Source organism: Glossina fuscipes, unplaced genomic scaffold (genome assembly GCF_014805625.2).
Source record: "Glossina fuscipes isolate IAEA_lab_2018 unplaced genomic scaffold, Yale_Gfus_2 109, whole genome shotgun sequence".
Classification (NCBI taxonomy): Eukaryota; Metazoa; Arthropoda; class Insecta; order Diptera; family Glossinidae; genus Glossina; species Glossina fuscipes.
In genome coordinates this window covers 2,048,152-2,075,342 of record NW_023998452.1, presented here as the reverse complement: position 1 = coordinate 2,075,342, position 27,191 = coordinate 2,048,152, and the positions used below count along the sequence as shown (strand labels likewise).

The 27,191-nt window shown below is 35.0% G+C and overlaps 7 protein-coding genes across 7 annotated transcripts; 3 read left to right on the top strand and 4 right to left on the bottom strand.

Moving 5' to 3' along the window:
- Window positions 1-307: 307 nt before the first annotated feature.
- LOC119638755 (ATP-dependent RNA helicase DHX8) lies at window positions 308-5,252 on the bottom strand. Its single transcript, XM_038035744.1, has 3 exons — window positions 3,970-5,252; window positions 2,200-3,885; window positions 308-2,020 (listed from the first exon to the last, which is right to left on the bottom strand). Exons 1-3 carry the CDS (start codon window positions 5,243-5,245, stop codon window positions 999-1,001), a joined length of 3,984 nt encoding a protein of 1,327 aa, XP_037891672.1. The 5' UTR covers window positions 5,246-5,252; the 3' UTR covers window positions 308-998.
- Window positions 5,253-5,424: 172 nt separating this feature from the next.
- Window positions 5,425-7,496, top strand: LOC119638753 (HSPB1-associated protein 1 homolog). Its single transcript, XM_038035737.1, has 3 exons — window positions 5,425-5,901; window positions 6,167-6,530; window positions 6,594-7,496. The coding sequence occupies exons 1-3, from the start codon at window positions 5,453-5,455 to the stop codon at window positions 6,963-6,965; spliced, it is 1,185 nt and encodes a 394-aa protein (XP_037891665.1). The 5' UTR covers window positions 5,425-5,452; the 3' UTR covers window positions 6,966-7,496.
- Window positions 7,497-7,592: 96 nt separating this feature from the next.
- LOC119638751 (programmed cell death 6-interacting protein) lies at window positions 7,593-10,775 on the bottom strand. Its single transcript, XM_038035736.1, has 6 exons — window positions 10,419-10,775; window positions 10,135-10,253; window positions 9,784-10,065; window positions 8,073-9,668; window positions 7,820-8,017; window positions 7,593-7,761 (listed from the first exon to the last, which is right to left on the bottom strand). The coding sequence occupies exons 1-6, from the start codon at window positions 10,631-10,633 to the stop codon at window positions 7,643-7,645; spliced, it is 2,529 nt and encodes an 842-aa protein (XP_037891664.1). The 5' UTR covers window positions 10,634-10,775; the 3' UTR covers window positions 7,593-7,642.
- Window positions 10,776-12,146: 1,371 nt separating this feature from the next.
- LOC119638778 (zinc finger protein 177) lies at window positions 12,147-13,871 on the top strand. The gene has a single exon (XM_038035781.1). The coding sequence runs from the start codon at window positions 12,308-12,310 to the stop codon at window positions 13,796-13,798; it is 1,491 nt and encodes a 496-aa protein (XP_037891709.1). The 5' UTR covers window positions 12,147-12,307; the 3' UTR covers window positions 13,799-13,871.
- LOC119638779 (28S ribosomal protein S22, mitochondrial) lies at window positions 13,799-15,586 on the bottom strand. The gene has a single exon (XM_038035782.1). It carries the CDS (start codon window positions 15,076-15,078, stop codon window positions 13,876-13,878), a length of 1,203 nt encoding a protein of 400 aa, XP_037891710.1. The 5' UTR covers window positions 15,079-15,586; the 3' UTR covers window positions 13,799-13,875.
- A 935-nt stretch (window positions 15,587-16,521) lies between these two features.
- LOC119638772 lies at window positions 16,522-21,446 on the top strand. Its single transcript, XM_038035768.1, has 5 exons — window positions 16,522-16,974; window positions 17,057-17,333; window positions 18,038-18,163; window positions 18,897-19,058; window positions 19,891-21,446. The coding sequence occupies exons 1-5, from the start codon at window positions 16,700-16,702 to the stop codon at window positions 20,791-20,793; spliced, it is 1,743 nt and encodes a 580-aa protein (XP_037891696.1). The 5' UTR covers window positions 16,522-16,699; the 3' UTR covers window positions 20,794-21,446.
- A 1,998-nt stretch (window positions 21,447-23,444) lies between these two features.
- On the bottom strand, window positions 23,445-26,060 carry LOC119638708 (nucleosome assembly protein 1-like 1-A). Its single transcript, XM_038035652.1, has 6 exons — window positions 25,995-26,060; window positions 24,955-25,121; window positions 24,757-24,883; window positions 23,885-24,116; window positions 23,713-23,792; window positions 23,445-23,642 (listed from the first exon to the last, which is right to left on the bottom strand). Exons 1-6 carry the CDS (start codon window positions 26,058-26,060, stop codon window positions 23,445-23,447), a joined length of 870 nt encoding a protein of 289 aa, XP_037891580.1.
- Window positions 26,061-27,191: the final 1,131 nt, after the last annotated feature.

The window sequence follows — 27,191 nt, the reverse complement described above, 5'->3', positions numbered from 1 at the left end:
TATTTTTTTTAATAAATCTATGTTTTCATCAACTCTCGCGACCAATATTTGCGAGAAGAAATGTTAATTTGCGTTACCATATCCCTCCTTTTATTAATTTATAAGAATTGCGCTCATTTCATACGCTATTCCTAGTTGAAGCAAGGTTTATCTAAAATTTATGTCAGCTGCGCATTACTCAGGAAAACATTGTAGAAATTATTAAAAACGATAACAATAAAACAAAAAACTAGGAGACATATTTTCTTTCTTCTTGCTTGATTTTTTTTCTTTAAAGTGAGGAATTTTATTTATCAAACCTAAATATATTATAATAACAACAATCAACTTTATAAATTCATATTTTATCTGAATCGATTTATCATTGTTTATTTCGAGAATTCCTCTCTGTCATGATTATGGAGAATTGGGTCTTACACAACTTTTTTGGATTACCACACTCTCGGATCACAATGGTCTCTACATATGGTGTAATTTTCAGAATCATTGGTATACCATCTTCGTAGTGTGACGAAGTCACTTTTCCTTTTTCCAATCCATTCGCACATTGTTTTTCCGCTTAAAATATATGGATAAGTTTCCTTATTTCAATTTCTTTTTATACAAAAAAAAAAAAAAAAAAAATTTCATCGGGCATATAAAACAATGTTAGAAAAATAATACATGAAAGAAAATTATTTACATAATTAATATAATTAGCAAAATATTTGCAAAAGTTGAACGCATAATTAAACCTTAAGCATTACATATATATATATATATATATATATATACCTGCCATGGTAAAGCAAGCGCTAGCAAGGAACTTACTCAGCGACAAAAATAAGAAAGTCTCAGTCAGATCAGTCTTTTTTCGAATTTTTGAAATGTGCCCGGTTTAGGATATTCTTTCACTTATTTAGTACCCTTAGGCAATGATTTTTTTTTGAAATTTTCTAATTTTATGGTAGATGAAAATTTCTTCATAGGTATTCTCAAATATATGTAAATAAAACCGTTTAGTTTCGTCTTCTTCGAACTCGTGAAATACGCCAGGCATTAGGTTCCTCATATTTATTGTATAATGGCTCCAAGCGTTGATTCTTCTTAAACTTGCTCAATTTTGTTGGATCGGAGAATCGGAAAAAGGATGGTGCAAATTCCACCAACCATTTCGGATCTATGGTGGTTACCTCACGTGTATATTCCTTAGTAGTTTGAACTAGTTCGTGATAAATAACCCATTCGGGTTGACGGTTAAACAGCGCACTTGAAGGATGTATATAAACAACTTGAGAATCAACTAAAGTGCGATAACCTTCTTGAGGATCCTTTTTGGCGGCATTTCGAAAGAAACCGGAACAAATTGCTTTCTGTATTCGCACCGACTTTTTACCGGCTGAAACTACATCTAATTTATGTCGATCCATTATGCCCAACAATTGTTTACGTACATCCTGTGATCGTTTTAAAGTACGAATTTGAACAAAATTCTCGTAGCACCAGGCATTGGAAAACTTATTATTTTTCCAACTGTTATAAACTGCCAATAAGGTCAAGTGATCGCCTTCAATCTGATTGAATTTCGCCTTTTTTTGATCTGCTAACGCCTGTTTATCTTTCGGTCGATAAAATACATTTTGAACACTAAGCATAGATACAATGGTTAAAATTTCGTCGGAACATTGCAATGCCACAGACATTATAAGCATTTTAGATAAATTAGGCTCCAAAGGGAATTCAGCCATTCTTCGTCCCAAACGAGTTAAAAGACCTTCATCATCTAAAGCCGATAGAGAATGGAGTTGTTCTAACGCCATTACCAAAGATTCAACAGGCGGAGCATCCATAAAATCAAAGTGCAGTAAATCATTAATACCCATAGTCTTCAATTGTAACACGGTAGTGGCCAAGTTGGTGCGTTGAATTTCGGGCACTGGTGTAGGGAGCATCTCATCACGATAAGCCCGCTCCGTGTACAGGCGATAGCATTTACCAGGTCCAGTACGACCAGCGCGACCAGCACGTTGTTTAGCAGCAGCTAAGTAAATAAATTATAAAATAGTTGCGATATGGTATAATTTTTTTTTTTAAGAAATTGCTAAAGTGATAAAAATGTCGTCGACCATTCTGTTAAAGTGTTAAATGGGAAACTTCCTCACCAGATAATTAATGATTATTTATGATTAATGATTATTTCACTTGCATATTTATTTGTACCTTGCGATATGGGAGTAACAACTAGGGAATCCATTCCAGTTTTTGAATTGTACACTTTCTGTTTAACAAAACCGGGATCGACAACGTAAAATATTCCGTCAATGGTTAGAGACGTCTCTGCAATGTTAGTAGCGATTACTACTTTACGACTGCCCGGGGGAGCTGGATCGAAAATCCTTGTCTGCATTTCAGAAGGCAAAGCAGAATATACTGGTAATATTATTAACTCTGGTACATCTGGACCTAAGCTTTTCATGCGCTCGTACAGAATTTCACAAGCCGTGTCGATTTCCTCTTGACCAGTGAGAAAAAGCAAAATATCACCAGGCGGTTCACGCAGATGTATCTGCATTACTGTTATTAAAGAGGCATCCAAATAATCGGTTTCCGGCTCCTTGGTATAAAGAACCTCAACGGGGAATGTTCGACCAGGTATAGTGAAAATGGGAGCTTCAAAAAAATATTGAGAAAATTTCACAGCGTCCAAGGTAGCTGAGGTAACGATAAGTTTTAATTCTGGACGTTTCTGTACAGCGCTTTTAAGTAAACCAAAGAGCACATCTGTATGTATAGTACGCTCGTGGGCTTCGTCCAACATTATTACTGAATAGGACTTCAGATCTGATTCTATTAAACATTCGCGCAACAGCATACCATCCGTCATATACTTGATAACCGTTTCAGGACTAGTGCAATCCTCGAAACGTATGGTATAGCCAACTTCTTGACCTAAGCGGCAACCGTACTCTTCGGCAACGCGTTTAGCGACTGACATAGCTGCAACGCGGCGTGGCTGCGTGCAACCAATCTTGCCACGAGCTGTAAAACCACACTCTGCTAAATATTGAGTTATTTGAGTAGTTTTTCCCGACCCAGTTTCACCGATGACTATAAGAATTTGGTTGTTCGTAACCGCTTTAATTAGATCGTCTCTGAGTTTATAAATCGGCAATGATTGTCTCTGCTCAACTAAGGACATATCAGTTTTTTTACCAAATGATGACTTCTTTCCTCCAATAACGTGCTTTTTCCATTCAGGCACCTCAGCAGGGCCACCGCCTAATCCTCTTATGTTAGCAGCCAAAGTGCGGCTGGTGTCCTCGTCAGGTAATGGATCAATCCAGTTTTTATTTAGACCTGTCGGCGCAGCCTCCATGTCCTGCTCACGCTGAAGCATTTTTTGCTCTCTTCTCTCTTTGGAAAGAGCAGACTGCATCATAGCTGCCTGAGCTAATGAACCGTCGGGATTTTTAACTATACGAACCGGCGATAAATCATGTAGCGCTCGTCCATGCCCAGCTAAAAATGGTGGCTCCTCTTCAACAATCTCAATTTCTATATCTTCCTCATCGTCCTCATCTTTAGGGAGCAAACCGGATTCTTCATCAAAGTCTGGTAAATCGCTTCGATCTAAAACACCCGAGCTTATCATTTGCTTGATTTCCCATCTTTCCGGACTAGAAATTCGGGTTACTCGTTTGCGTGAGTCACCCTCATCGTTGTCACCTGCTCTTTGGAGGTTTAAGAGGGATGTCCCCCCGCCGAATGGGCGATCGGGATTGCGATCAAGCAATTCGTTTTCGGGAGGAGGAGCATGAGAAAGCGGGTTTAAATCTTCTCCTGTATCTTGATCGACTTCTTTCATTGAGAGAGACACTTTTAGGCCAGTAATCGACAAAACTTTTACTGTAAAGAAATGGTAGTTGTACGATTGTTTGTTCTGCATTATTTTCTATACTATTTGAAATTATTTTATTATTATCGTTTTACCTTTTACGATACTATTACGACTGACTATTTCAGTGACGTCAGTAACACGTCCTTCAGAGCGCAACTGGGAAATGTGAACTAATCCTTCCCAACGTTTTCGTAAACCATACAATTGCACGAAGCATCCAAAAGGAACAATGTTGGCCACTTTTCCACTGTAAATTTTACCTGGTTCAGGATCGTCAGTTATCGGCACACTAGATATCGTTTTACCGCGTTTGCTCTCAGGAGATTGAGAATGGGAATTTCGTCTGTGGTTTGAACGCTCATGCGAACGAGGCCGAGAGTTTCGTTTTCGATTTGAACGATCGTTTGAGTACGATCGAGATTTTCGTCTGCGATTCGAACGGTCATTTGAGCGTGATCGAGAATATCTCTTATGGTCATGATGACGGTGACCACGTACTCTAGATCGATCACGTCCGGGGGAGTAGCTATGTTTCGAGACATCTTTACGATATTTAGACCTTGAGCGTGAACGCTCCTTCCGCGTTTTCTTCTCTTCCTCGTAGCTCTTCCTTCGTTTTCGATCCTTATATTTTGATTCTGAGCATGATTTTCCTTCTTTTTTCTTTACAGATTCATTTTGTTTGTTCATCCTATCACTTTCTGAAGCTAAAGCTGCCAATTCATTCATGGCAGCATCAACAATCTTTAAATCATCATTTTCTAGATTCTTTTGCTTCGCTCTACTTTCTTCTTTACCATAAACTTTGTCAGAAGATATATGTTCATCACTGAATTTATCATTTGGCATAGCTAACCCCGGAAACATTTTAGCCAATTGTGCTGTCCGCGAATTCTGATCATTTGATATGCTTTCTTTGTCATATGTGTTTTGCTCTCCATTATTATCCGCGGATGACGGCCTCATTAATTTAATAATTCTTTGAAGATTGGCAACAAGCGAATTGGGAAATTCAGCTCCGTGCTGGTTTAAAGCTTTACGAAAGTCTTCTAACGTAGGATTCTGAGACTCTAAATGTATTATGAATTCAGCCAAATCTTTATCGTTGATGCCTAAATGATTGTCCAATTCGGTGCACAGTTTGGAGACGAGAGAGAGGTGTTCAAGTTTTTGCAATTCATCCATTTTGATATTTTTTTGGACTCCCGGGTGAGTTTGTATATCCTTTGTAGAGAAATTTAATTTATTTTTTAGTACGTTTAAGGAGAATGGATCAGGACAATATTTATTTCCTTTTTTTTGTGTATTGAATTTCAGCCGACTACAATACGAATTAACAGCTGATTTTTCGTAAGGAAAAATGCTCATGATTACCAAAGTGCATATTTTGACCTATTTTGGAAATTTGTGGGAAAACAAAATGCATTGAAACGAAACATTAATAAAAAAACAAAAATGGCGAATGAGAATGCGTCGAAACGTCAAAACAATCGATTTTGGTAAAAAGCAATATTGGCCTTCGCAACGAATATTAAATTATTTGATTGATCGGCGGATGTGGCAACCCTAGTCGGAATGGACGATTGTTCTTTAAAAGTGAGGGAAATTGTTTTAAATACCAGAAAACCTATAATACTGAGAAGTTACAAGCCCAAATGGACTTGTTTCGAAAATGGTATTGATGGATGGTGTCGGAATTTAGATAGGCACGCTCACGAGCCTGTAGCTTTCGAATGCATGTCTGCGAAAGACTCAAATACCCCCCAATGGGAACGTAAACGTGAGATAAAACAAATGCCCGCAACAGACTTCCTCAAATATAATTGCGAAAGCATGTGGTTAGGTCTAAATTACAAAAGAGTACATGAACTACCTTCAACTTGTAGCGAAAATATAGACTTCACTTGCTTCGGTTTTCCAGAAGCGCATAAAGATTGCACTTTCTGGTTAAGTTCTAAAAATCAAAATACACCTTGTCATTATGATACGTATGGTTGCAATATTGTTGTACAAATTTATGGAAAGTAAGTAAAGTTCGCTGTGATTAAAAACAAAAATTAAAGATTGGGAATGAGTTTAGCTAATTAAAAACGCTCACTCAGACATTCAGGTTTCGGTGAATCAGTTATAGGTCAAAGTGTCCTTTTTTTGTTTTAAGGTATTATAAAGAATTAAGTAAATAAAATTCATAAAGAAGGGTGGCTAATAGTTAGCAAAAACTGACTTTTCTCGTACAATATAGGAAAGTTGTTAATAAGATGTTGAGATTCTCTTCAATTTTATTCGCAGAAAGTCTTGGTTGCTATTTCCCCCTTCTACAAACCTCACAGCTAGTCGCATACCTTATGAAGAGTCAAGCGTGTATTGCTTGGAGAATTTCTACGCTCCACACCCCAAAGAAATTCCTGAACTTCTCCAATTAAGTGAACATGCGTATCAAGTGGTAGCGGAGCCAAATGATATTCTAATTATACCCAGACATTGGTGGCACTACGTTGAAGCATTAGAAACGTCATTAAGTCTTAATTCATGGATTCCTCTGGATGTAGACGTAGAGAGTCAGATAGAAGAATGTATCGTAAAATATCTTATTGAGAATTTTACCAGAAATACTAGCGCCAATATAAAAGAATACGTTATGAACCCGAATCAAGTAAAAGCGATTTTTTAACAGCAATCCGAAAATATGTGCTTATAAGTTTCATTATGATTACAGTTAACGGAAATCATTGATGATGAGGAAGTTTTTAAAATACTTAACGTCTTGTTACAAGAAAAGCAATCGCTACTAAGCGGCAAAAAGAGTGGAAGTCTTCAAACCAGCTACTCTTATCAATACATAAACGAGGAGGAAACATGTAATTTATTAAAAAAAATCGAGAATATTACACAAATCCCAAAGTTAACCTTGGCTGATTACGAGAAGCTTATCAAAACAAATAGTGCACGTTATCATTACGAAGAAGGATCTTCGAGCAAACCCATTAACGAATTACAAGAATTGTTAATAGCAAGCATATGCAGTCCAGCTACTGTGAATATAATTAAGAATAACTTGTTCAAAAGATGGGAGAAGGGAAGTTTGTGATAGTTAATGAAATATTAAAACAAATAAATGAATGCAGCCGAAGATAGATTCCTAGAGGATTTTTATGCTTTATAACTTTATTATACCTTATGTGTAGGCCTACTTTTTTGCCATAATTGCCTATTTAAATACAAATTAAACTAAAAGCAAGATTTTATTTATCCAACACGCGATAGCGATAGTAGATCAATACGTTTAGTCAACCCTACTTTTTTGCTTTGTAGGGCTGTTCCTTCTTTTGTTTTACGTTGTAAGTTTCGTATGATCTGTCAATATTTATAAAGATATTTACGATTGACTGGCGATGTTTATATTCCTATTATTGTTTTAGATGTGGTATTTTAAACCTGATCTATTGCCGTCAATTAAACTTAGTTTCATATTACGACGTTGAGTTTCTCAGCGGAAAGACAAAGTAATAAATCGAGCCAGCTTTCTATGCTAATAAAACGTATACTTATTTTATGTGTTATACGAACGCACACCTCATATGATATAAAGGAATTGATGAATTTAATGTGTCCTTTTTCGATGGTGGGCATAAATATATCTTTTAGATTCCAATATTGATTTAAACAATAATAAGTATAAACAAAGTACTTTCAAGGTGAATAAAAGTGAAAATAAAAGTACATTCAATTAAACGATGTACAATAAACATATACACTCAACAACTTTTACCATCCTGGGGGTTTTTGATTAGGATATCCACCCTGATGACTTGCGAAACTGCCAGGGTATGTGCCATAGTGTCCAGGAGGTGGTCCTTGTGGAAAACCACTGTATTGGAATGGAGCTACAATTGTGTTTAACGTTAATAGAAGGAAATAAATAAGACTACGGCAAAAGCTTACTTCCTGGATAAGGTAGAGTGGCGTAAGGGTTGAAGCCCTGTGGCATCGGTGGGGGCGCGTATGATGGATATGGAACATTTGACGCAGCGCCGTATGGCATTGGCATGCCCTGCACACTCTGAGGATAAGGAATGCCAGCCATCGAACCTGTATTAGCTGTTGGCATTGACGACGATGAACCATCAGTTGTCGAAATATCTGTAGAAATTATATATAAGAGAAGTGTTCAAATAAAATCACATTTGCAATTTACCAGCACCACTACCCGAAGTAGAAGAATAATGTGAAGGTAAAGTAGGCGTAGGTGCAGGAGCTTGTCGACTAGATTCTGTAGTTAAATCTTTCAACAATTCTTCTTTTTCAGTTTTACGAGCGAAACAGAAATCAGATATTTTATTTTGGAATACCACCAATAGCTCAGTTAAGTCGTTATAAAATTTGGTTCCCTCTTTGAGATTACCTAACAATTCAATAAAACTATCATAGGCCGTAGCCAATTCTTTGCAAAGTTTGTCTCTGGCATTCCCGCTGCTACCGGTTTCCGACACGAATTCACTATGAGCTATTTGCACATCAGACACTAAAGACTGTTGCCGCTCAATGCTTTCTTTCACTTGCGCTTGCAACGGACTCAGAACTTGACCAATATGCACCAACGATAAGGCTGGCTCATCGATAACTCCATCTTTTTGTAAGGCTTGCAAAAATTCATTTTTCATATTAAAAGTGGTTGACTTGAGTTCTGATTCGATAGCATCGCGTTCAGCTTTTATAGTTTCAACGTTTTCCATAAGATGTTTCAATTTTTGCACACTTGTGCAACTGGGATCCACACTACCACCGGCAACAGGCATAGCCTGTTGCAATTGTTGATGCGGCAATGATAACAGTTCGATACCTTTTTCATTTGTTTCGAATTTCTGCCGGACGGTTTTATCAGCTTCGATAGCATTGTTTATAACTTCTCGATATTTTTTAGAGTTTGTACGGAACATTTCCGTTAATTTATCAGAAGATATACGGGTCCACTTTTCCTTGAATTGATTTCTTAATTGGTTATCCGAAGAGCGCTCTTCATCTAACATGCGCTCGGTTTCGTCTAATATTTCACGATTACGATTTAATAATTCGGGCAATTCTTTTAAATGCCTTTTAACTGTGTCTATGCCGCCTTTTTGGCGAACATCATTCGCTTTCTCTATTAAAGACGGAGGCAAACCTGACCCATCGTCCGTAATTTCAACACAAGCCGGTAAGTTTAAACTAGCCAGCACAGCGTTTAAAGTTTGAGTGGCTTCTCTCAGTTTCAAAATTTCTGCATTAATAATTTCAGATTTTCGCATATCCGAAGCGGTTAAAGCACGATGCAACTCTACTGGCACCAATTCATTGAAAATATCTTTGAAATTGCTGGACAAAGGCGATGCCAAAGTAATTGGTTTGGCCAATTGGGCTTTGCCAGGTGCACTCAATGAATTAACGTCTGGTATCATTTCGTTGTAAATGAACTCATTGTCCTTTGTCGATTCGGCCAAATTACGCTTAGCTCTAGTAAAGTGCCCGTCCAAATACGTCGCATTACCAGAGCGTGTCTGGGCAGCCTTAAAAAGTTCCACGGCATTTCGTAAACGAGCGATTTCTTCACCAATTTTCTTCGCAGAACGACAAACTAAGCTTTGATAGAGTTGAGTTAAGGCATGAAAGCCAGCTTGTTTACCGGCTATTGAAGGTATCCACTCCTTTTCCCAAAGAGTGCGCACCGAATCCTTCTGCATTGCTTTCAGGACGTCAGCATAAAATTCTTCGCATTGGCAGCACAATTTGGCGATAACGACTTCTTTCATGTTATCTACGGAAGAAGAAGTGGTATATTACTGTATAAATGTTAGTTTTTTATGTATATTTCTTTTTATAAATTCAAAACAAATTATGCTTTCTTGCAATTATATATCTATCAAACCGACCTTTAATGGCTTTTGTAATAAAAACCTCTTGTGCTTGTGCAATCATCAATGCCTGCAAGCATTGAAGGGTATCTTGACTAAGGTCAGGTGTGGGCTCCGAAGGAATGGCGGCTGGAACAGCCCCCTTAAGGTATTGAAAAATTCCAGCACTTTGTTGCAATAACTTAATGGCCATTTTAAGGCCATCATCACTTTCCAAAGACTGCTCGGCAGCAAGACAACTTTGCAACGCGGCTATATTAAATAGTATGCAAACTTTCTCATACAACAAAGAAGTGTGGGCTAAAAAAAACAAAGAAAATTCCAAGTAGTTCATTGTAATCGCCGTGTATAAACGTGAATCAGACTTACTTAAACTAATTTTTCCACCGAAAAGTGAACCCTTATCGAAAGCATCTTTCCATTTAAACGGTATCTGCAATTCGTTCACCGGTATTTTAGTTTCCAAAGCGCAGATCTGATCAAAGTAACTAATTGGAGCAGTAATGTAAAAAAATAAAATGGTTTCAATACCATCAAAATGACGTCGTCGTTTCTTACAAACATACATGCATGCAATTGTCATGAGTCATTTTTTTCTTTTCTCAACTAGATTTAGTAAATCAAATGAATGTAATTATTTAGATTGCACTTACGAGTAGACTACTTCAAGAGATGCTTCGTATTTTTCGAAAAATTTCCAAATTGCCGAATTACGTTGCCTGGAAAATTCATTAACACATTCCGCATATTTTCCTTTATCTTCAGCTGAGGCACCGCTATACGTACTTTGTATTAAATTATTAAGTGGTTTTACAATATCAACTTCGCTCGGTTTCTTAAGCGGCACACCCAATAATTTATTAGCCATATTCTTTTAATTAAAAAATGCTACTTGTGATCTCTTCCCTTTTCTTAAATTGTTTCGTCCGGTTTCTAAAAGTAAAATGTATTGGATTATGAGCAAAACATAAGTACCATAGATGAAATTAACTAAACCGCAATTGTGAATGATCACTCTCAAATTATAAAAAGTAAAAGCACTACATACAAGAATATAGCTATCGTTCGCTACTACTTTTTATTTTACATAAAGAACCAGTTACAACATCGAAGTCGGGCAAGGCCGGCTATCCAATATCTTATACAACCATTCTGCCAATACAATTCTTTTTTATGTCTTTATGCTAAAATATCAATTTGTCATATAAAAACTTAATTTTCATGAGTACCGTTATTAGAGCAGACCAGAGGTCTGGAAAATGTACTTATTTGATTCATCATAATAAATCGAAATTGGATTTTCCGTAGGCCGTAAGGAAGATTATTAAGTTGAAGAGGAGAGAGAGAGGTTTACAGGGACGGCATCATAATACCTACATTTATCACACTCTCTTAACGTGGCAAATTAGATTTTGTTTTTTAACACCGTTTTCAAGATAAGGTTCTTTATTGGCGGCGGGTCAACAATTGTTAACTTTTAACAAGTAATATAATTGAAAAAAATCCGCCTAACGCTTTGAGGGTTGGCGCGTCATTTTTCATTTCGGGTTAAAGACTTTCAAGCTATAAATACCATGAGCAATCCAAATCTCACGCACTAAATAAACAAAAAAGGAATTATCTTAATATCTCTTTATAATTAATTTATATTAAGTAATTTATATTAAGTATTCGAAAATGCCTACACAATCGGGCTACCGTATTGTTTTACAGGAAAATGTAAACAAAAGCATATGGTTTTAAAACCAAAAATAAAGCCATCGACACAAACAACAAATTTATAAACGATTACAATAACATGGTTAATATAAATGTAAACAAGCTTGTTTATCGATTAGTGACAATGAAGATTGCTTAAATATATGGAGATATATACAATAGAAATATTTTTGTGTATTTATTGATCCATAATTTAGAAACTACCATTTATTGTTCCACAAGCAATTTTGTGAATATATTTCAACTTTAATTTGTTGCTCGTTTTTCTTTTTTTACAAAATAATGCATAGTATAAACCAAAATTGCAAAATTCATAATGTAAAAAAATATGTATATTGTGTAAACATAAATTAAATAAATAATTCCTAAGCTTGTAAGTTTCCTTTATTTTCTCTTGTACGTTGTTTTCTTTTCGTTTTCTTTATATGTATGCACAAGCAAATCCATATAATTTATTAATTCCCATAAAGTTTTGTAAAAAGTCGCGTTTGTGGGTATTAAATACGCAAATGTCGCCTTGTTTTTAGATCTAGGCAAAGTGAATAATTCGGAAATAATTGTTGAATGGTAGATTGAAGGACCACTGCAACATCTCTATGCAAAATTCGGAAGGTTTTATATACAAATGCCTGAGCTTGTTTTGTTCGGTTTGTTATTTTCACGCTGAATAAATAATTTAATGGTTTTGCCTAAATAAAATGTGAGCTTAAAGTGGGTTTGCAAAAATATAACATTGAACTTTAAATGTATTTTTCCTTGTTTTTTAACACAAGCAAAGCAAAAAAAAAGAGAAAAGTAAAGAGAAATTTAATAGGCATTAGAAATGGCATCAAACCGTAAACAAATAGTAACAATCGACACAAACGTGCCGATCATCGATTTGGTGGATTGTGACAATGTTGTGCAGGAAAATTCGCGTATGGTCGCAGGTCCACCACCCGTTACCATGCCTTTCCAAAACAAAAGTAATATTGTTGGAATGTATCGTTTAAATTTGATTGAACTGCCTGAGACGATATTTGTGGAAACGAAGTTCATTACAAAGACTGCAGCCGTTCTTGGGAAATTTGAAAATCTCTATTGTTTCGGCGAGAATAAAGGTGTAGTAGAATTTAAAAAAGTTGAGACAAGGGCAACAAAGCCTCCTGCAAAGTCAGCAGTAACAGTTAGCATGAAACCCACGCCAATACCCAGTCTCAAGCCTACGTCGAGTATTGGGGCAATTATAACGCCTGTAGGTAATGTGGCAATTACATCAACAGTTACGACAACAACAATTAATTTATGTACAACGCAAAGTATTAACTTGAGGCAAAATGTACAAATTTCGACGAAACCTGTGTACACCAATGCAAATTTAGTAAGTGTATCAAAGCCTACCAATTTATTAGCAAATACTGTCTCTTGCAATGTTGCTCAGTTGCAAACAATAAGGAAGTCGAAATCTAATAACAAAGATGCTGAAACCATGACTGATGCAAAAGTTCCATCCCGCAATAGAAGTCAACAAACAGATGATTTAGGACCAAAAACCGTATCGTTAGGCATACAATGCAATCTTTATGATGAGATTGAAGAGGATGTTGAAGAAGAGGAAGTTGTCGATAGTTCAGTTGAAAAGTTAACTCAGCGGGAGGAAGAGGAAGAGCAGTTTGGATATTTCGTGTTTCGAAAATCTGTTATATATCAGAATGGCTTGCGAGAATGTGTTATTTGCGGTGAAGTGATGAAAACATTTAGGCAACTTTTACGCCATATGTCCGTGCACTGGGGACCCAAGGTTCTATGCTTTAGATGTGGCAAACAACTTGATCATAAAAGTTTACTGAAAAGACATTGCTGTTCCGCTACACAAAAAAATGCGGCATTTCGCTTGAAGTGCCCTTATTTTCTATGTAGTACTGTAGCCATTTCTCCTTTGGAACTCTATGATCATATTAATGAACACTCCAATTTCAAGATGTATGCATGTAACGCCTGCCTAAAAGGTTTTTGTACTGCCGGGGAGTTCCAACGCCATTTACTGTTAAGAGCTAAATGTTATACAGGTGCAAAGCTTCGACCGCTTCAAGTGTACGGCTTGGACTTAAGCTCTGATAAGAAATACCGCGTACGAGTTTTTACTTCACATACCAAACGGAAAGGTACTCACTTGGTAAAAACATTTCTGTCGCGACGCCGCTCATCTGTTTACAACTGCTCCATATGTCTCAGGAAATTTACTAATCGCTTTGTGTTTAAACTCCATACACAAAAATGTTTAAGTTGGTATAAGGCGCGCTTAACTCACATAAAATTAAAGCGATTAAAGTGAAACAATTAAAATACATAAAAGATGTGATTAAGAAAATATAAATTAGATAGAATTTATTGCGACAAAAAGACTATAATTTAACTAACACTTTGTATGCCGTGTGCTTTGCTTAAGCCTTCATACAAATGCTTTTTCTCGGCATTAATTTCTCTTAATGTTTGAATGCCCAACTCGAGCTGCACTTTTTTTAGCGCATAAGCTGCAATGTACTTTTCTACAAACCTTAAACATAATTCATCAACTTCAAAATCTTTGGCTGATTTACCAATAGCACTTTCGATTTCTGAATGTATATCGCCGTTCACTTTACTCTTTATGGATTTATTCAGTTCTTTTAGAGCTAAATCTTCTAAAGAATTATGTTCGTCTAATTTTTGCAAAAACTCTGCAAAGTCCTCTGGTATCGAATGGACTTTATAATATAAGATTATTAATTCGGCTCCATTTCTTAAGTAATCCCTTTTTATCATATCATACAGCAAATCATCGATACATTTGTGCCAAACATAAAAGAACGCCATAGGTCCAAAATGCCTTGTGGAACGAAGTTGATCGAATTCTTTAGTTTCATTTATATGCTGATACACTTTACTGCTTATTCTGTGAAAATCGGGCTCATCTGGATTGAATTGCACTAGTAAACGATCTAATATAAATTCATATTTGCGTTCTTCTAAACGTGCTTGTAAATTTTCGTCCTCAAACATTTGTGGTGTCCGCAATTTGCGTCCATTCAGTGGTACAAACAATTGTTTCATTCTTTTAGCCATTTCCATTGGAGCATGATGTAATGTACCATCTGTATCGCGGACAACTACTTTACGTTCAGATTGACGTGTGCCGTAAGTTACATCAGTTATTACAAACTTTGTATCAGAGAATCCTTTTAAAGCTTTATCCACCGATATGATCTTTTGAGCATCGTCTCTTACTTTCACTATAGGTGGCATTTGTAATTTCACTTTGGCTTTTTCCACTGTTTTGCGAAACACATCTTCCAATTGTTCGGTGGTCATAAATTTATATTCTACACTATTTACTGACGCCGTGGTTCGCCGAAATATTTTGCTCAAATCTAATTGTGTAATGGACTTGAGAAGCTTTTGGATTTCAGGGTTAGTAAACAATGGTTGCGGATCTTTATCATATTCTAAAGTTACACTCTTCGTAGCCTGTGTTCTAAAGGCATTTTTAGTTAAAGTACCTCGTATTTTATTTAATACATTTAATTGAATATATAAAGACATATTTGTATAGAAAAAAGCCGTCCACAAAACCATCTACTTTATTAGAAACGAAGTTGATAACTGTTTTGTCAATTTGTAAACACAAATTAAAAGGAATTACTGGAATGGTACAACATTATCGGAACAAAGTAAGAGTTTCTTTATTACCAATATGCAACACATTTTTCTTATATTTTAAATAAACGCTATTAGCAAAACCATTACGTTGTTACTGTAGAATTTCTGTGTGATTTGCGATTGCTAATTCTTGATTTTTTACCTCAGTTGTGCGCTTTATTTGTATCAGTTGAAAATGATAGATATGGAACCAACTATCCGATTTATCCAGATGAAACACTTCGTGGTGCATGATCCATGATCAATGTCATCAAATCTCTAATGTTACATAATGTCAATCGAAGTTTTTTGTCATCGTTTAGCGTCTTAGGCTATGACCTCTTCAAACATTATTGCTGCGTTTGTTATGAACATTATCAATTTCCTTAAAAATTACTTGATTTCCCTTCGTTTCAGCTGCGATTCGCAGACGACATTCTGAAAACGTGAATTTTTCATTGTGAATTCTTGTAATCAAAAAATAATAATATCGCGCTTCGTTTTTTTAACCAATGTTAAGAAAATGATTTAAAAACCATTTTTTGGCCCTATCTATCACTATCATTTTCCGGATAGAGATAGTGTGGCTTGAAAGGAGTTCTCTTAAAAATTACGTAGTATATTAGAAAAAAGTCAAGCAATTTTTCAATTAATTTTAAGAAACACTCTGGATAAGCATTCTGTAGTAGAGCATTAAATTTGGAATGATATCATCCATTAGGAATTGCAGACATTTTCAAAGCGACACTTTCTCTTGTAATATTTTAAAAGCAAATTTTTGAAAACGTTGGTTCACATTAATCACACCAGAGTCAGATTGTGGCCGATATTATAATATCTATTTATTTATTTAAGAATTCAGAAAACAATAGAAATCCCTTAAAGAGCCTGTTTTAAAGTATTGAAGAAACTACAGTTAACACATAGTACAATTCGCACTGAATCAATAAAAAAAAAAATTGAAATTAGTTCTAGGTGTATAAAAATAAGAATAATCCAAACTTCAACATAAGATAATAAAAAATCAAATAAGCACAAGGGAAGTAAATAAGTGCATATCTCTTACTTTAAACAATGATTCCATGTATTCAAAAACAAAAAAAAAAACTAACTCAATGTAGTCTGCAATAATCAATTTGCAATTGCGCTCCCCAGCCATAAAAAAAAGTAGCATACCTTCTTTCTCCTATTCTCATAGTCCAATAACAGTTTAACTTTATTAATTTATTTTTTTTAAATATAAATAAAGATTTGCACATACAAATCGGCTTTTGGCAATTAAAAATAAAGTATAAAATCGCGGCAAATCGATGAAGTCGTAAATACATGCTTTAAATGTTATTAAATGGCATTTCTAATTACGCTGTGACATTTAGTTGCGTCTCAGTTTGTTATTTGCACGCTCTAAAAAATTGGGTTAATAGTTTTATTGAAAATGTTTTGATATTAAACTCGATGGTTTTATAAAACTATTTTTTAATTTTTATATCGCTACTACGAATAAAATAAATTTTATAAGTGAATTTTAGTTATATCAATTAAGCTATTAAGGAAATTTATGGATACCTCCGTAAATTTCGTAGAACACGCAGGGATGTCCAAGGTTTTTAACAATGCTAGCAAACGTAAGAGGCGGTTTTCGGAAACAAATGAACAAATATCGACGAACTCTACTGAATCTACGATTGTGGACAATGTTGTTAACAGTCCTCCAGCTGCTAAATATCGTGAAGTCGAAACTGACTACAGGTTTACTTTAGATCACTTTTGCGATGAGATTTTATATGAAATCTTTAAATATCTTGGAAGTCAAGATCTACTAACCTTAAAGAGGTAAATGAGTTAAGGCGTATGTTGAAATTAAATGTTTTAGAAAAGACCTGATTGATCATTTTTGATTTTTTTCTTATTCTAGAACTTGCAGACGATTCAATGAATTAGTTTACGATAAGCGATTTTGGCAAAATATCTCATTGCTGGAGAGCAGGGATTCATACGATCAATTGTTAGAATCTTTGCAATTTACTCATGCTATCACAAAATGTCTAAAATTACGAGGACCTTCACAAAAATCGCTTAACTACAAAAGCTCGGGAGAAATATTTAATAAAACTCTAAGTAAATCGTTGACAAGCAATTGTACGCAATTGGAAATTCTGGAGATGTACTCAATATGTTTGGATTTGACATTGGTAAGTTCTCTTTCAATTTTAAATGCGCTTTATTCGCTTTCAAATTTCTGTAAATGACAACCTTTGTCGCTATTTAACTTGACTTTGTAGTCGCACGCCTTCACTTTGTTTATTCAAACTTGGTTAGACGTCATATAACCGCTACGTGAGATGATCATAAATTTGCCATTTTATAAGCTGTCTTTACGGGGATATAAATGCAAAGTTATAATGTTTTCTATTCCAATATAATCAACAAATGGAGATGGGTCAAATCACCTAAAACCTCTTATTAAACAGGCGTATAACGCTTTTATTTTCCTGTTATCTGTTTCCGAGCTCAATAGTGCGGAGAAAAATACGGCACTTGTTTGTAAATTACTCTACAAAAAAATTGCTCAATCATACATAAAAATAATGGCTTACTTTGGCGGATCGTAATTGTGAAATACGAACGGTGTAAATTCTTGCTCTGCTTTGTAATGCAGAATAATAATAAAAATTAAAAATACATGGAAGTGAATTGTTAAGGGTTATAGACTTCAAATTAAATAAATTTTTATGGTCAAAAACTAAGGGCTTTTAGTCAAAAGAAAAAAAAAAAATCGCTTCTTTTGTTATATTCAGTCACTTAAAGTAAAGATTCAACGAAAAATCTGCTTTTTGTATTTGCTGATTATCCTTTCTAAGGCGCCATTTATATAGTAACAATTATTTCATTTTAGTTGCATTTTAAACACATCCCACAAACCCTTCAACGCTTAGTTATTAATGATTGCGACGTTTTGAACCTATCCTATCAGCGTTCATCTTGGTTGACGGGAATTCATACGCATTTGGTGAACCTGCAGGTATGTATACCATCTTTAGCCGAAATGCATTATAACTCTCCACAGCTTAGGTCGACACTTTGGCATCAGCTACCAATTGAATTATGGCGTATATTTCCTAAGTAGGGTCTCTTCTGCGTTAGCATGCGGTTCTTCGCCGACTAAGCCGTATGTATTTGGTCACCGCTTTCGAATCTTTGTAAACTCGCAAAAATTATGACGAGAAATCATATTTGCGCACATGTATGAAGTTCAACTCCTTAAATTAAATCAAAAAAAGGATGTTTGTACTTGCGTCCTTTAACGACTGAAAAATTGATGCAATAGTCAAAAAAGCATCACATATCAATATAGTTTGTATATATCTTCCTTTACAGCGGATAACCAAATTAAACGTTTTCCGGGAGTATAAAAAAAGACTGCATGAAAAATGTCCATGAGATATCATTTTCAGTCTCTCATCAATTTCATTCTTAACTTAGTATTTCCATGCTCTTTGCATTGAGAAGATAACATCCAAAAACAAATAGGATATTAAATGTCGAAATGTTGACTCTTTAGCTCCGCCTTTCTCTCGTTTTGTATGCCGGATGCGAAAGTAGCCGGTAAACTGTTTTGTAATGGCCTTTTTATATACCGCGTTTGAAATTTTCCGTTAACGTTATACGATTGGGTGAAATGACTATGGAGGGTAGCGTTTTTTTATATTTTAATGAGCTTACTTTTAAATAAATGCTTAATTAAATATTTCCAGGAACTTCGTATTGAATATAGCACTTGGTTTGAACCTCACGATATCATGCCAATTTCCAAATTGCCCGGCTTGCATACACTAAGTCTGCGAGGTTGTGTTAATTTCTTTGATATTGTCGTTTACGCCAGCATAGCAACTATTCATGGTTTCCCATTGTTACAGGCAAGTAAAAAACATGTATAAATACTGTAGTCGGGCAAGGCCGGCTTTTAAATACACTACACCACTTCGCCATTATTACAATATTTCATCGTAATATTACAAACTTCATCGTACATCGTTACTAGATAAGTGGTTACTTTTTAGAGGAACTATTGTTTGGGAAAGATCCCAAAATTTGGACATGGTCTAAATTTAATAAAGTGCATTTTTTTTACCATAAAGTATCCAAAACTAGATCTTGTTAACAAAAAAAAGGTTAGTTTTTCCAGGATGCTTATATGCTAATCTATAAGTCTAAGTTACCCAAATGAATGTCAGCAAGTTTAGCGAAATTGCTATTCTGGGTCAATTTCCATTTCAAAATCTTAAAAATGTCTCCTTATTCCTTAAAGCCTTTTTTTGTTAGTATTTTGATATGATCCGATCCGATCCAATTATTTTGTATGCCAAAATACTACGGTTTTCATGTGAAGACTTTTTTCAAAAGGGGTTTTATGTGGGGAGCGACCGTAAAAACGACCTCATACAATGACGTTCATCCTTGGACCGAAATGCAAAAGCGTGTCAAGTTTTGTCAAAATATATCAAATGATGTCATCTCTAGGTTGGAAAGAAGACTCCGACGAACAGACAGATAGGACTAAATTGATCCAGAAAAAGAGTAAATTTAATATACCTTATACCAAAAATGGCGTTGGGTATAAATAGCAACCATTTAATAAGATACATTTGCTATGAATGTGATCAGAGATCAAGTATAGTTTGGTTTGAATCTCTCACAATTATTTTTTTCTATTTAATGAATTTTTCCTGTTTCCTGTGTTGGTTGTAGCGCCTAGATTTGCGACAAATACCGTTAACCGATACGGACTTGCAATGCTTTAATGTTATAGAAACATTAAGAGAAGTTATGCTGGAATGCCCTCCTTACATAAATACAGCTAAAGGCTTTAATGTAAGTTTGTCTGCCTCAAAAGGATATGGCTTAGGTGAATGTGCAGAAGCAACTACTGGCGAATATAATTCTTCAGGGACTTCGTCATCTCAAGCGGCACAATCATCCTCATCTACAAATGATTTTTGGGCTTCTTTAAACAAAAAATCTCCGCAACGTCGACAACAAGCGAATCCCGATCACATTATTTATATAGATTTACGTAATCCACAAGGCGCATTGATTAGCGTAAACAATGTTTCCGGAGTTAATCCACGGGCAGTTTCGATGGGACAAGCGCAGGGACAGGAAGAAGGAGGTATTAGCGAAGTTAATCGAGTAATACGTCACGATTTATTTTGGGACCTTATAAATCCTTTAAGACGTGGCGCCAGTAATTTTACTAATGCGGACAATGTTACTGCTAGTAATGTAGTTGAAAGGCAAGACGAGTTTCCAACCTCTTCGGGATCTGTTAAACAACTCACCTATCCACGTAATTTTATTAGTGATCAGGGATTGTGCTCCTTCGGACGTTCTGTCAATCCTACAAACCATGGTAGAATTTGGATAGGTATACGTAATCGACCGAACGATACGCTTATCGAACGTTTTACTATACGTAATTATAAAAATATAACAGATGTATTTTTAAGACATATAGTGCAATGCTCACCTAATTTACTATATTTAGATATAAGTGGTACCGGTATTACGCTTGAAGGTGTGAAAAAATTTAAAGAATCAAAACCTGAATGTAAAATAGTTGCTGAACATTTGTTGGGTCTAAACGATCTCTAAATGAGAAGATTTATCGAAATCAGATAGCAGAATCCATAAATGGTACTCATTGTGGGTAGAGAACATTTTAGTTATCTTAGAACAGGCAAATACGATTAGCAAAGATGTTTGTCGTAATTAAATGGTTTTAAATATTTACATTTCGTTGTAGATAGGTTTTTAAGTGAAGAAGTTTAACATTTTTAGAAGTGTTCATATTTAGTTGCATGGCTCCTTGCACCACATTTTGTTAAGCATGCTTTTATTCTAAATATATCAGGATCGCCAAGTCAACGGAGAGCGTGTATGCAGTTTTAATACTTCCTATGGGGTCCCTGTCTTATCTTCAGTAAAATTTTCAAATAAAGCTAATTGACCTTCTTATGTAAAACGTTTCATTTTTTTTCTTTTTTTTTTGCTTTCAAATTCATTATAAAACAACTAAGAGCACTATGGTCGGGGAAAGATCCGGTATTTGATACCCTACACCACTTTGCTTGATATAGCCGTTATCTCATTTTCATGATAATACACCAAAATTGTACATTGCCTTTATGAAACGGGATACTTTTCACACTGGAGGATAGTCAATGCATCAGCTACCGTAGCAAATTTAATTTATTTGTCAAAGATTTTCGCTAAAATTTTGACTTTGTCGCCATAGAAGGGTTTGCTTCTATTTCTTTTTTTTTATTATTATTTCCATATATTGATTTACTTTATTAATACATGAAACTCAGCTAAAACAAATTGACAGCCGAATTCAGTTGACTCTTAGAAGTAAATCTTATACTAATTATTATTAAAAAATAGTATATAGTATATAAGAAATAAAGAAACAAAAAAAATTTAAATATAATTCATGTATAAATAAGAAAGGAAAAAAAAGGTATAGAGCATGTATACAACTAGCATAGGGATACACACACAACCACTAGAGAATCAAGTTGCAAGTGAACCCCTAAGCCATTGTAAAAGCGGGAGTTCCTGTACAAATTGGCGCCTAAGTAACAGACCTCTGTGATCCAAATTATCTTTTGGCATACAAGCTTTGATAGTTTATAACAATCCTTTTGTGCGATGCTGTTCAAGACATAAACCCACTTGATCCAAGTTTGATACATTTAAGTTTCATATCAAGTTGCTTTTACGAACCAATTTTCATCGCGAAATATGAACAATTTGACACTATTGCCATATAAAGACTTATTCTTTACCAGAACTCACATATTCACACCAGCTTAGAATGCCGATACGCTATTACCTAGCGATTCTTTGTGCGAAATTCTCAAAAATTAAAATATATTTTCATATAACGACTTTTCGAAATAAGGCATTATATGGGGAATGGTCGAAAAAGTACCGTGACCCTATGCATTTTCAATAATGTTCGTCTCTGGGGCAAAAAATGTCTGGACAGATATTCGATAGATAGATGAGCATACAAGCTAGGCCCGGTATAATAAAAGCTGCGCCTATTTAAAATCTTTCTGGGTATTATACACTTATGTGAAAACTTAGTATACCCAACATTATAAGTGATGTAGAGCACGGCAAGAGCAGTAGTTGTCTACCTCTACTCTCTCTCATAACTATTAATCTAAAATATCGCAATTAAATTACATTTATTTTTAATTATTTACCAACGAGATATTTTTTTAGCTAAAATTGTTTGTTATCCATTCGCGTTTCAATGTTCTAAAGACGTTTCGATTGGTCAAGCGTCTGGTGCCGATCTTGAAAATCCTATTCAAGTTTATAAAATTTAAAAAACACTTTTGAAATAAAATGGAATCAAATGTTTAAATAAAAGTTACTCTAGGTTTTTTCATTTGGAAAAAAAAAAGAAAATGTTACTAAACAAAAACAATCACATCGTCTGTATGAGGATTAAGATCAGTTTGTATCAATTAGAACTTTCTTTAATTACATTATATTGGACTTGATTCTCTTCGCGTTAAGAATTCAAAAGAAGGGTACAAAACTGTCGTTGATTATCTGTTTCGGCATTCCTGCAGCTTCAATTGCTTTACTTTTGGATCAAATTGAAAGACCTGCACATTGTGTGATACGTAAATTCGACGAGGTCGTGGCAACTATTCAATGGGCGACTAGTTCCGCTAGGGACGCTTTCGAACAACGAAAAGTTTTGCCAAAAGTAGTTTTCGAAAAGGGTACCGCAACACCTCATTTGTTAATTAATTAAGAAGAGGAGCACTAGCGACGAAGACCATCGGTTCGCTTCATTTACTCTTAAAATAGATACAAAAAATTGCTTGCGCTTTACGAGTTTGATGATTTATGCGTTCCATTTAAAGTTTTAATTTGAACAAAACGTTGTTTAATATGCGTAATCTCGCTTTAGTTTATAGTTAATTTTATTCGGAACAATAATCGAAAACTAGTACGAAATGTCCTTGAAAATAGATTCCATTCATTCGTTAAATGTAAAGCAACAATAAAATTGGTTGAATGTATATGAATTTTATTGAGTAAAACGATTGATCGATTTTCTTGCGAAAATGTAAAAACATGTAAATGATGCATTCGTCATATACCTTTTCTTTACAAGCACAAAAAAAAAAAATCTCAGATGGCAATTTTCTTTCATGTAACATAAAGATGAATGAGTGCAAATGGCAGCAATTTCACGTACGGTTGGTGTTAAGGGATCAAGCATTTGTATTGGCCGCTGCTGAATTGGTGCTGGAATTGTCTTCATCCTCTTCGTCGTCGTCGTCTTCATCAGAATCAGACTCGGATTCTGAACTTTGACAATCGGCAATTTCACCCGTAAAGAACATAATTGCCTTTGGTATGACGCGTTCTTTTAAATAGAAACCCAATTCAAAGTCATTCTGCAAGATGGCCTGATATTGGTGCAAGTAAAAAAAAATATATATATATATTGGTGAAAAATGTGATTTATTTATATCTCACATTAATGTCGCAATAATTCGGGTCTTCGGGGTCATCGGGCAATGTGGGTGGATTGAAGAAATCGAAAAAGGAGGTAAAAGCTGAAAAGAAATATTTCCACGGTTTATGTTCTTTTTTGGATGGTTTTGTATGCTCCCTGTTTGATGTTGCGCGCAGCGTCTGTGCGACCTACCTTTCTTGTCATGGTCCTTTTCGCTATGTTTCCAATCAACCTTGCAACCTTCGCATTTATAAATTTCGGCTCCATCATATGACAAGGGATCGTCGGCATCGGGCAAGCAATTCAAATAATAAGTTTTAGTTAATATACGATTTGTAAAGTAATCATTGGGCTCGAAGTAGAATTCAATAACAAACTTAACCACCGGCTCGTTATACAATTTGGCACGTATATCAACAAGATACTAAAATTATGCAATTATACATTATTCGATTATCGTTATCAAAATACACTTGGATTTATAAGGCATAGTTGCAGAATTCCGGCTTGGGGTGAATTTCTAATGCCAGCTGCTTTAAGCCGTACTACATAATAATTTATCGTAGAGCAAAAATGGGCAACCGTCTGACCGTAGCCAGCCACATCCGATTCACAAATTATTCAATTTGCTCACACATAGCAAGCAACCTTGCAAAGCGATTGCATATGCCTGTTCAGCTGGGCAGCCATCAAATGTGTTTTTTGTTGTTTTCATTGGGCCATAAAGTGGGCGATTTAAAAAGAAGGAGATCTGATGTAGAATACAGCATATCTAATAATAATTGGACCTTGTTCTACGGATATTAAAATTATCCCAAAGGCAAAAAAAGTTGCCGCTCCCTGCCCCGTGTCACCCCTGCAGTTCATGAGCGAGTCTGGGAACATATTAGTCTAGAGAGGGCAAATGCTCAAGTCTACTTGTCTTAAGAGTTTGCACACCTTCACGCCTTACTTGATGCGTGAAGTTGACTGTCAACATATGTAACATTTCTCTTCTCTGCCTTTCTATGCCTTTTTATGCCTTATATAATGTGTTGTTTTGCTCAATTTTAGTATATATTTACCACTAATATTTTCTCGTCCCGCTTGCTTATAAATTCTGTGTAGGAGGCTTTCAATACCTTTAACCAGAAATTGGCCACGTTACCCTGTTCGCCTGCATCTCCACCATGAGTTTGTTTCTTAAAATCTCTGCATGTTTTTTTTCAACATTTTCAGTTTTATTTTCTTTTAGATTTTTTCAACAATTTTTTTTTACTTACTCCAACAATTTGTTACGTTTATCATAGATTTCATTGTGTTTGTTTTCATACGATTTTTCCAAATTGTAAATTTCTTTTTGCAAATCGACATCCAGCTTAATAGTATCCAAATATAGCTTTTTCAAATCGACAATGCATTTTTTTTCATCTTCTGTATATTTCTCTTCCTGTACAAACAACGAAAAAAGAAGCTCCAAAAATTAATACTGTATCTTATGACGTACAAGAGTACAACTAAAAAAAAAGATAAAAGATATGCAATATTTTGCCTGACGATGGTAGTTACATGCGCCCGTAACGATTCACTCTTCGAAATCGAGTGTCTTAATATTATTCATATAAACACATGTCTTATGAAAGGCTCTTAAAGTCAAAGGCTCGAAACCAAACAAGTCCCATAAAGTATATGAATAAATGAATAAATGGATGAATGAACGAATGAACGCAATGACTGAATGAATGGGGACATTTTACTTCTTGCCTAAAGCCCAGGAGGCTGAAGAGGAGGCTGTTTTCTTTTGAAATGCAGTTGTGCTTCTTATTACCGTATTGCCCTCGAAAAAGTTCTTCGCGAATATTTTTCACGCAATTTTAAGCCCTGATGAAGTCTTTAAATCTGGTAGAGAAAAAACTTTAATCCATTGGAGAATTATTTATAGTTTCCTTCTCCCTCAAACCTTTCTTTTTTGGGATATGAAGTTTACATTGACCAGGCCAAATAAATAGATATGGGTTTTATATATCCAGATAATGGTGCCGCTTCAAAAATAAAATCAAAATATGGCACTTTTGACAACTTCAACGACGCAATTTCAGTGAAAATTAGACGCGGAAAGAGAAGAGCGAGCTTCCGACAAAAACTCGACTATTGCGGTGACTCGTCTTGAAGAATTTCCGTAGCATGCTAATGAGAAAAGCACTGGATCAAGATAAATATGTGTATGTCTTGTCCATCATTAGATAGATAACCAAACAAGTTGGTCTTGGTGTTGTAGAAATAGATTAGAAAAAGATTGCCGAAAAGGTTCACATACACACACCTGCTGCGGTTTTTTCTTTTCGCCAGTTTTCGGTATTTTGGTGGTATTGCGAGTCTTCACTTCCATAACGTGTTGAGAAAATCGAAAATAAATAAAAAATTAAATCGCAATATGTATCAGAAAATTTTCGCTTCTCCGTTCGATGGTTTCTTTTTCTTTTTTTATAGATCTATTTTTTTTTTTTTTTGCTCCAGAAAAACTTGAATGACAAAAATATTAAATGGTTTTTGGAAAAATATAAGACCGATATCTCAAAGAAATAGACAATTGTTTGAGTTTTTAATACGTGAGCAATTGATTTACAACACATAACGGGAAAGTATTGAAAATTAAAACAAGTGAAATTTTATTTCTCAACTAAAATTTAATGAATTTCTACGCATATATAAAAACACACATACAAAATTTATGAGTATATATATACATATACATATCTATGTACACATGTACGTGTATGGTATATTTAAAAAAAAGGGATACGTATGTTTGTGTGTGGTGTGATGATGTATGCACAAGCGTGTGGCAGTTAACTTTGTTTTGTACTTATTAAATTTTGACCAAAAGTACCGTCGAATGAACATCACTAAGGAGCTATTAAATGTGGCCAATGTCGTCTTGTGACGAAACATGTGTTGTGACGGCGAAACCAAAGTCTAATCAAGCGTCCAAACCGAAGATCCAAAACCGAAAGAAGTACGCCAAGTAAGGTCATTGTTTCCTTCGATCACAATGGCTTGGTGTATCGTGTGTTCCTGCCAGAAGTTCATACGGCAAATAAAAAATATTATCTTGAAGCTATGCGGTATTCTCCTGAGGTAATATGAAACATACGCATACGGAACTATCGTACAATCAGTCATGGGAATTGGAAAGAGGCATAGCAACAGTTTTTAATGCATCGGTTTTATAACATTGTTAAAGATCAATATGATCCATTCAGCAACTGATGTTTTTCTTTTAAACAGCATTGTTTATGACATCGGTGACGTATTTCGTTATTCCAACCTATCGGTATTATAACATCATTCATAAAAGCACAAATCTACAGACAAAGTAGCTATTAATGAGTAAATATTTTTCGAGAAAAAAAGTCATATTTTTTGTGAACATACCTCGTGCATGTATGTGTTATATATATATATATATATATGAGAATTATAAATCATATAATATTTGGAATGAAGTGGAGAAGACAAA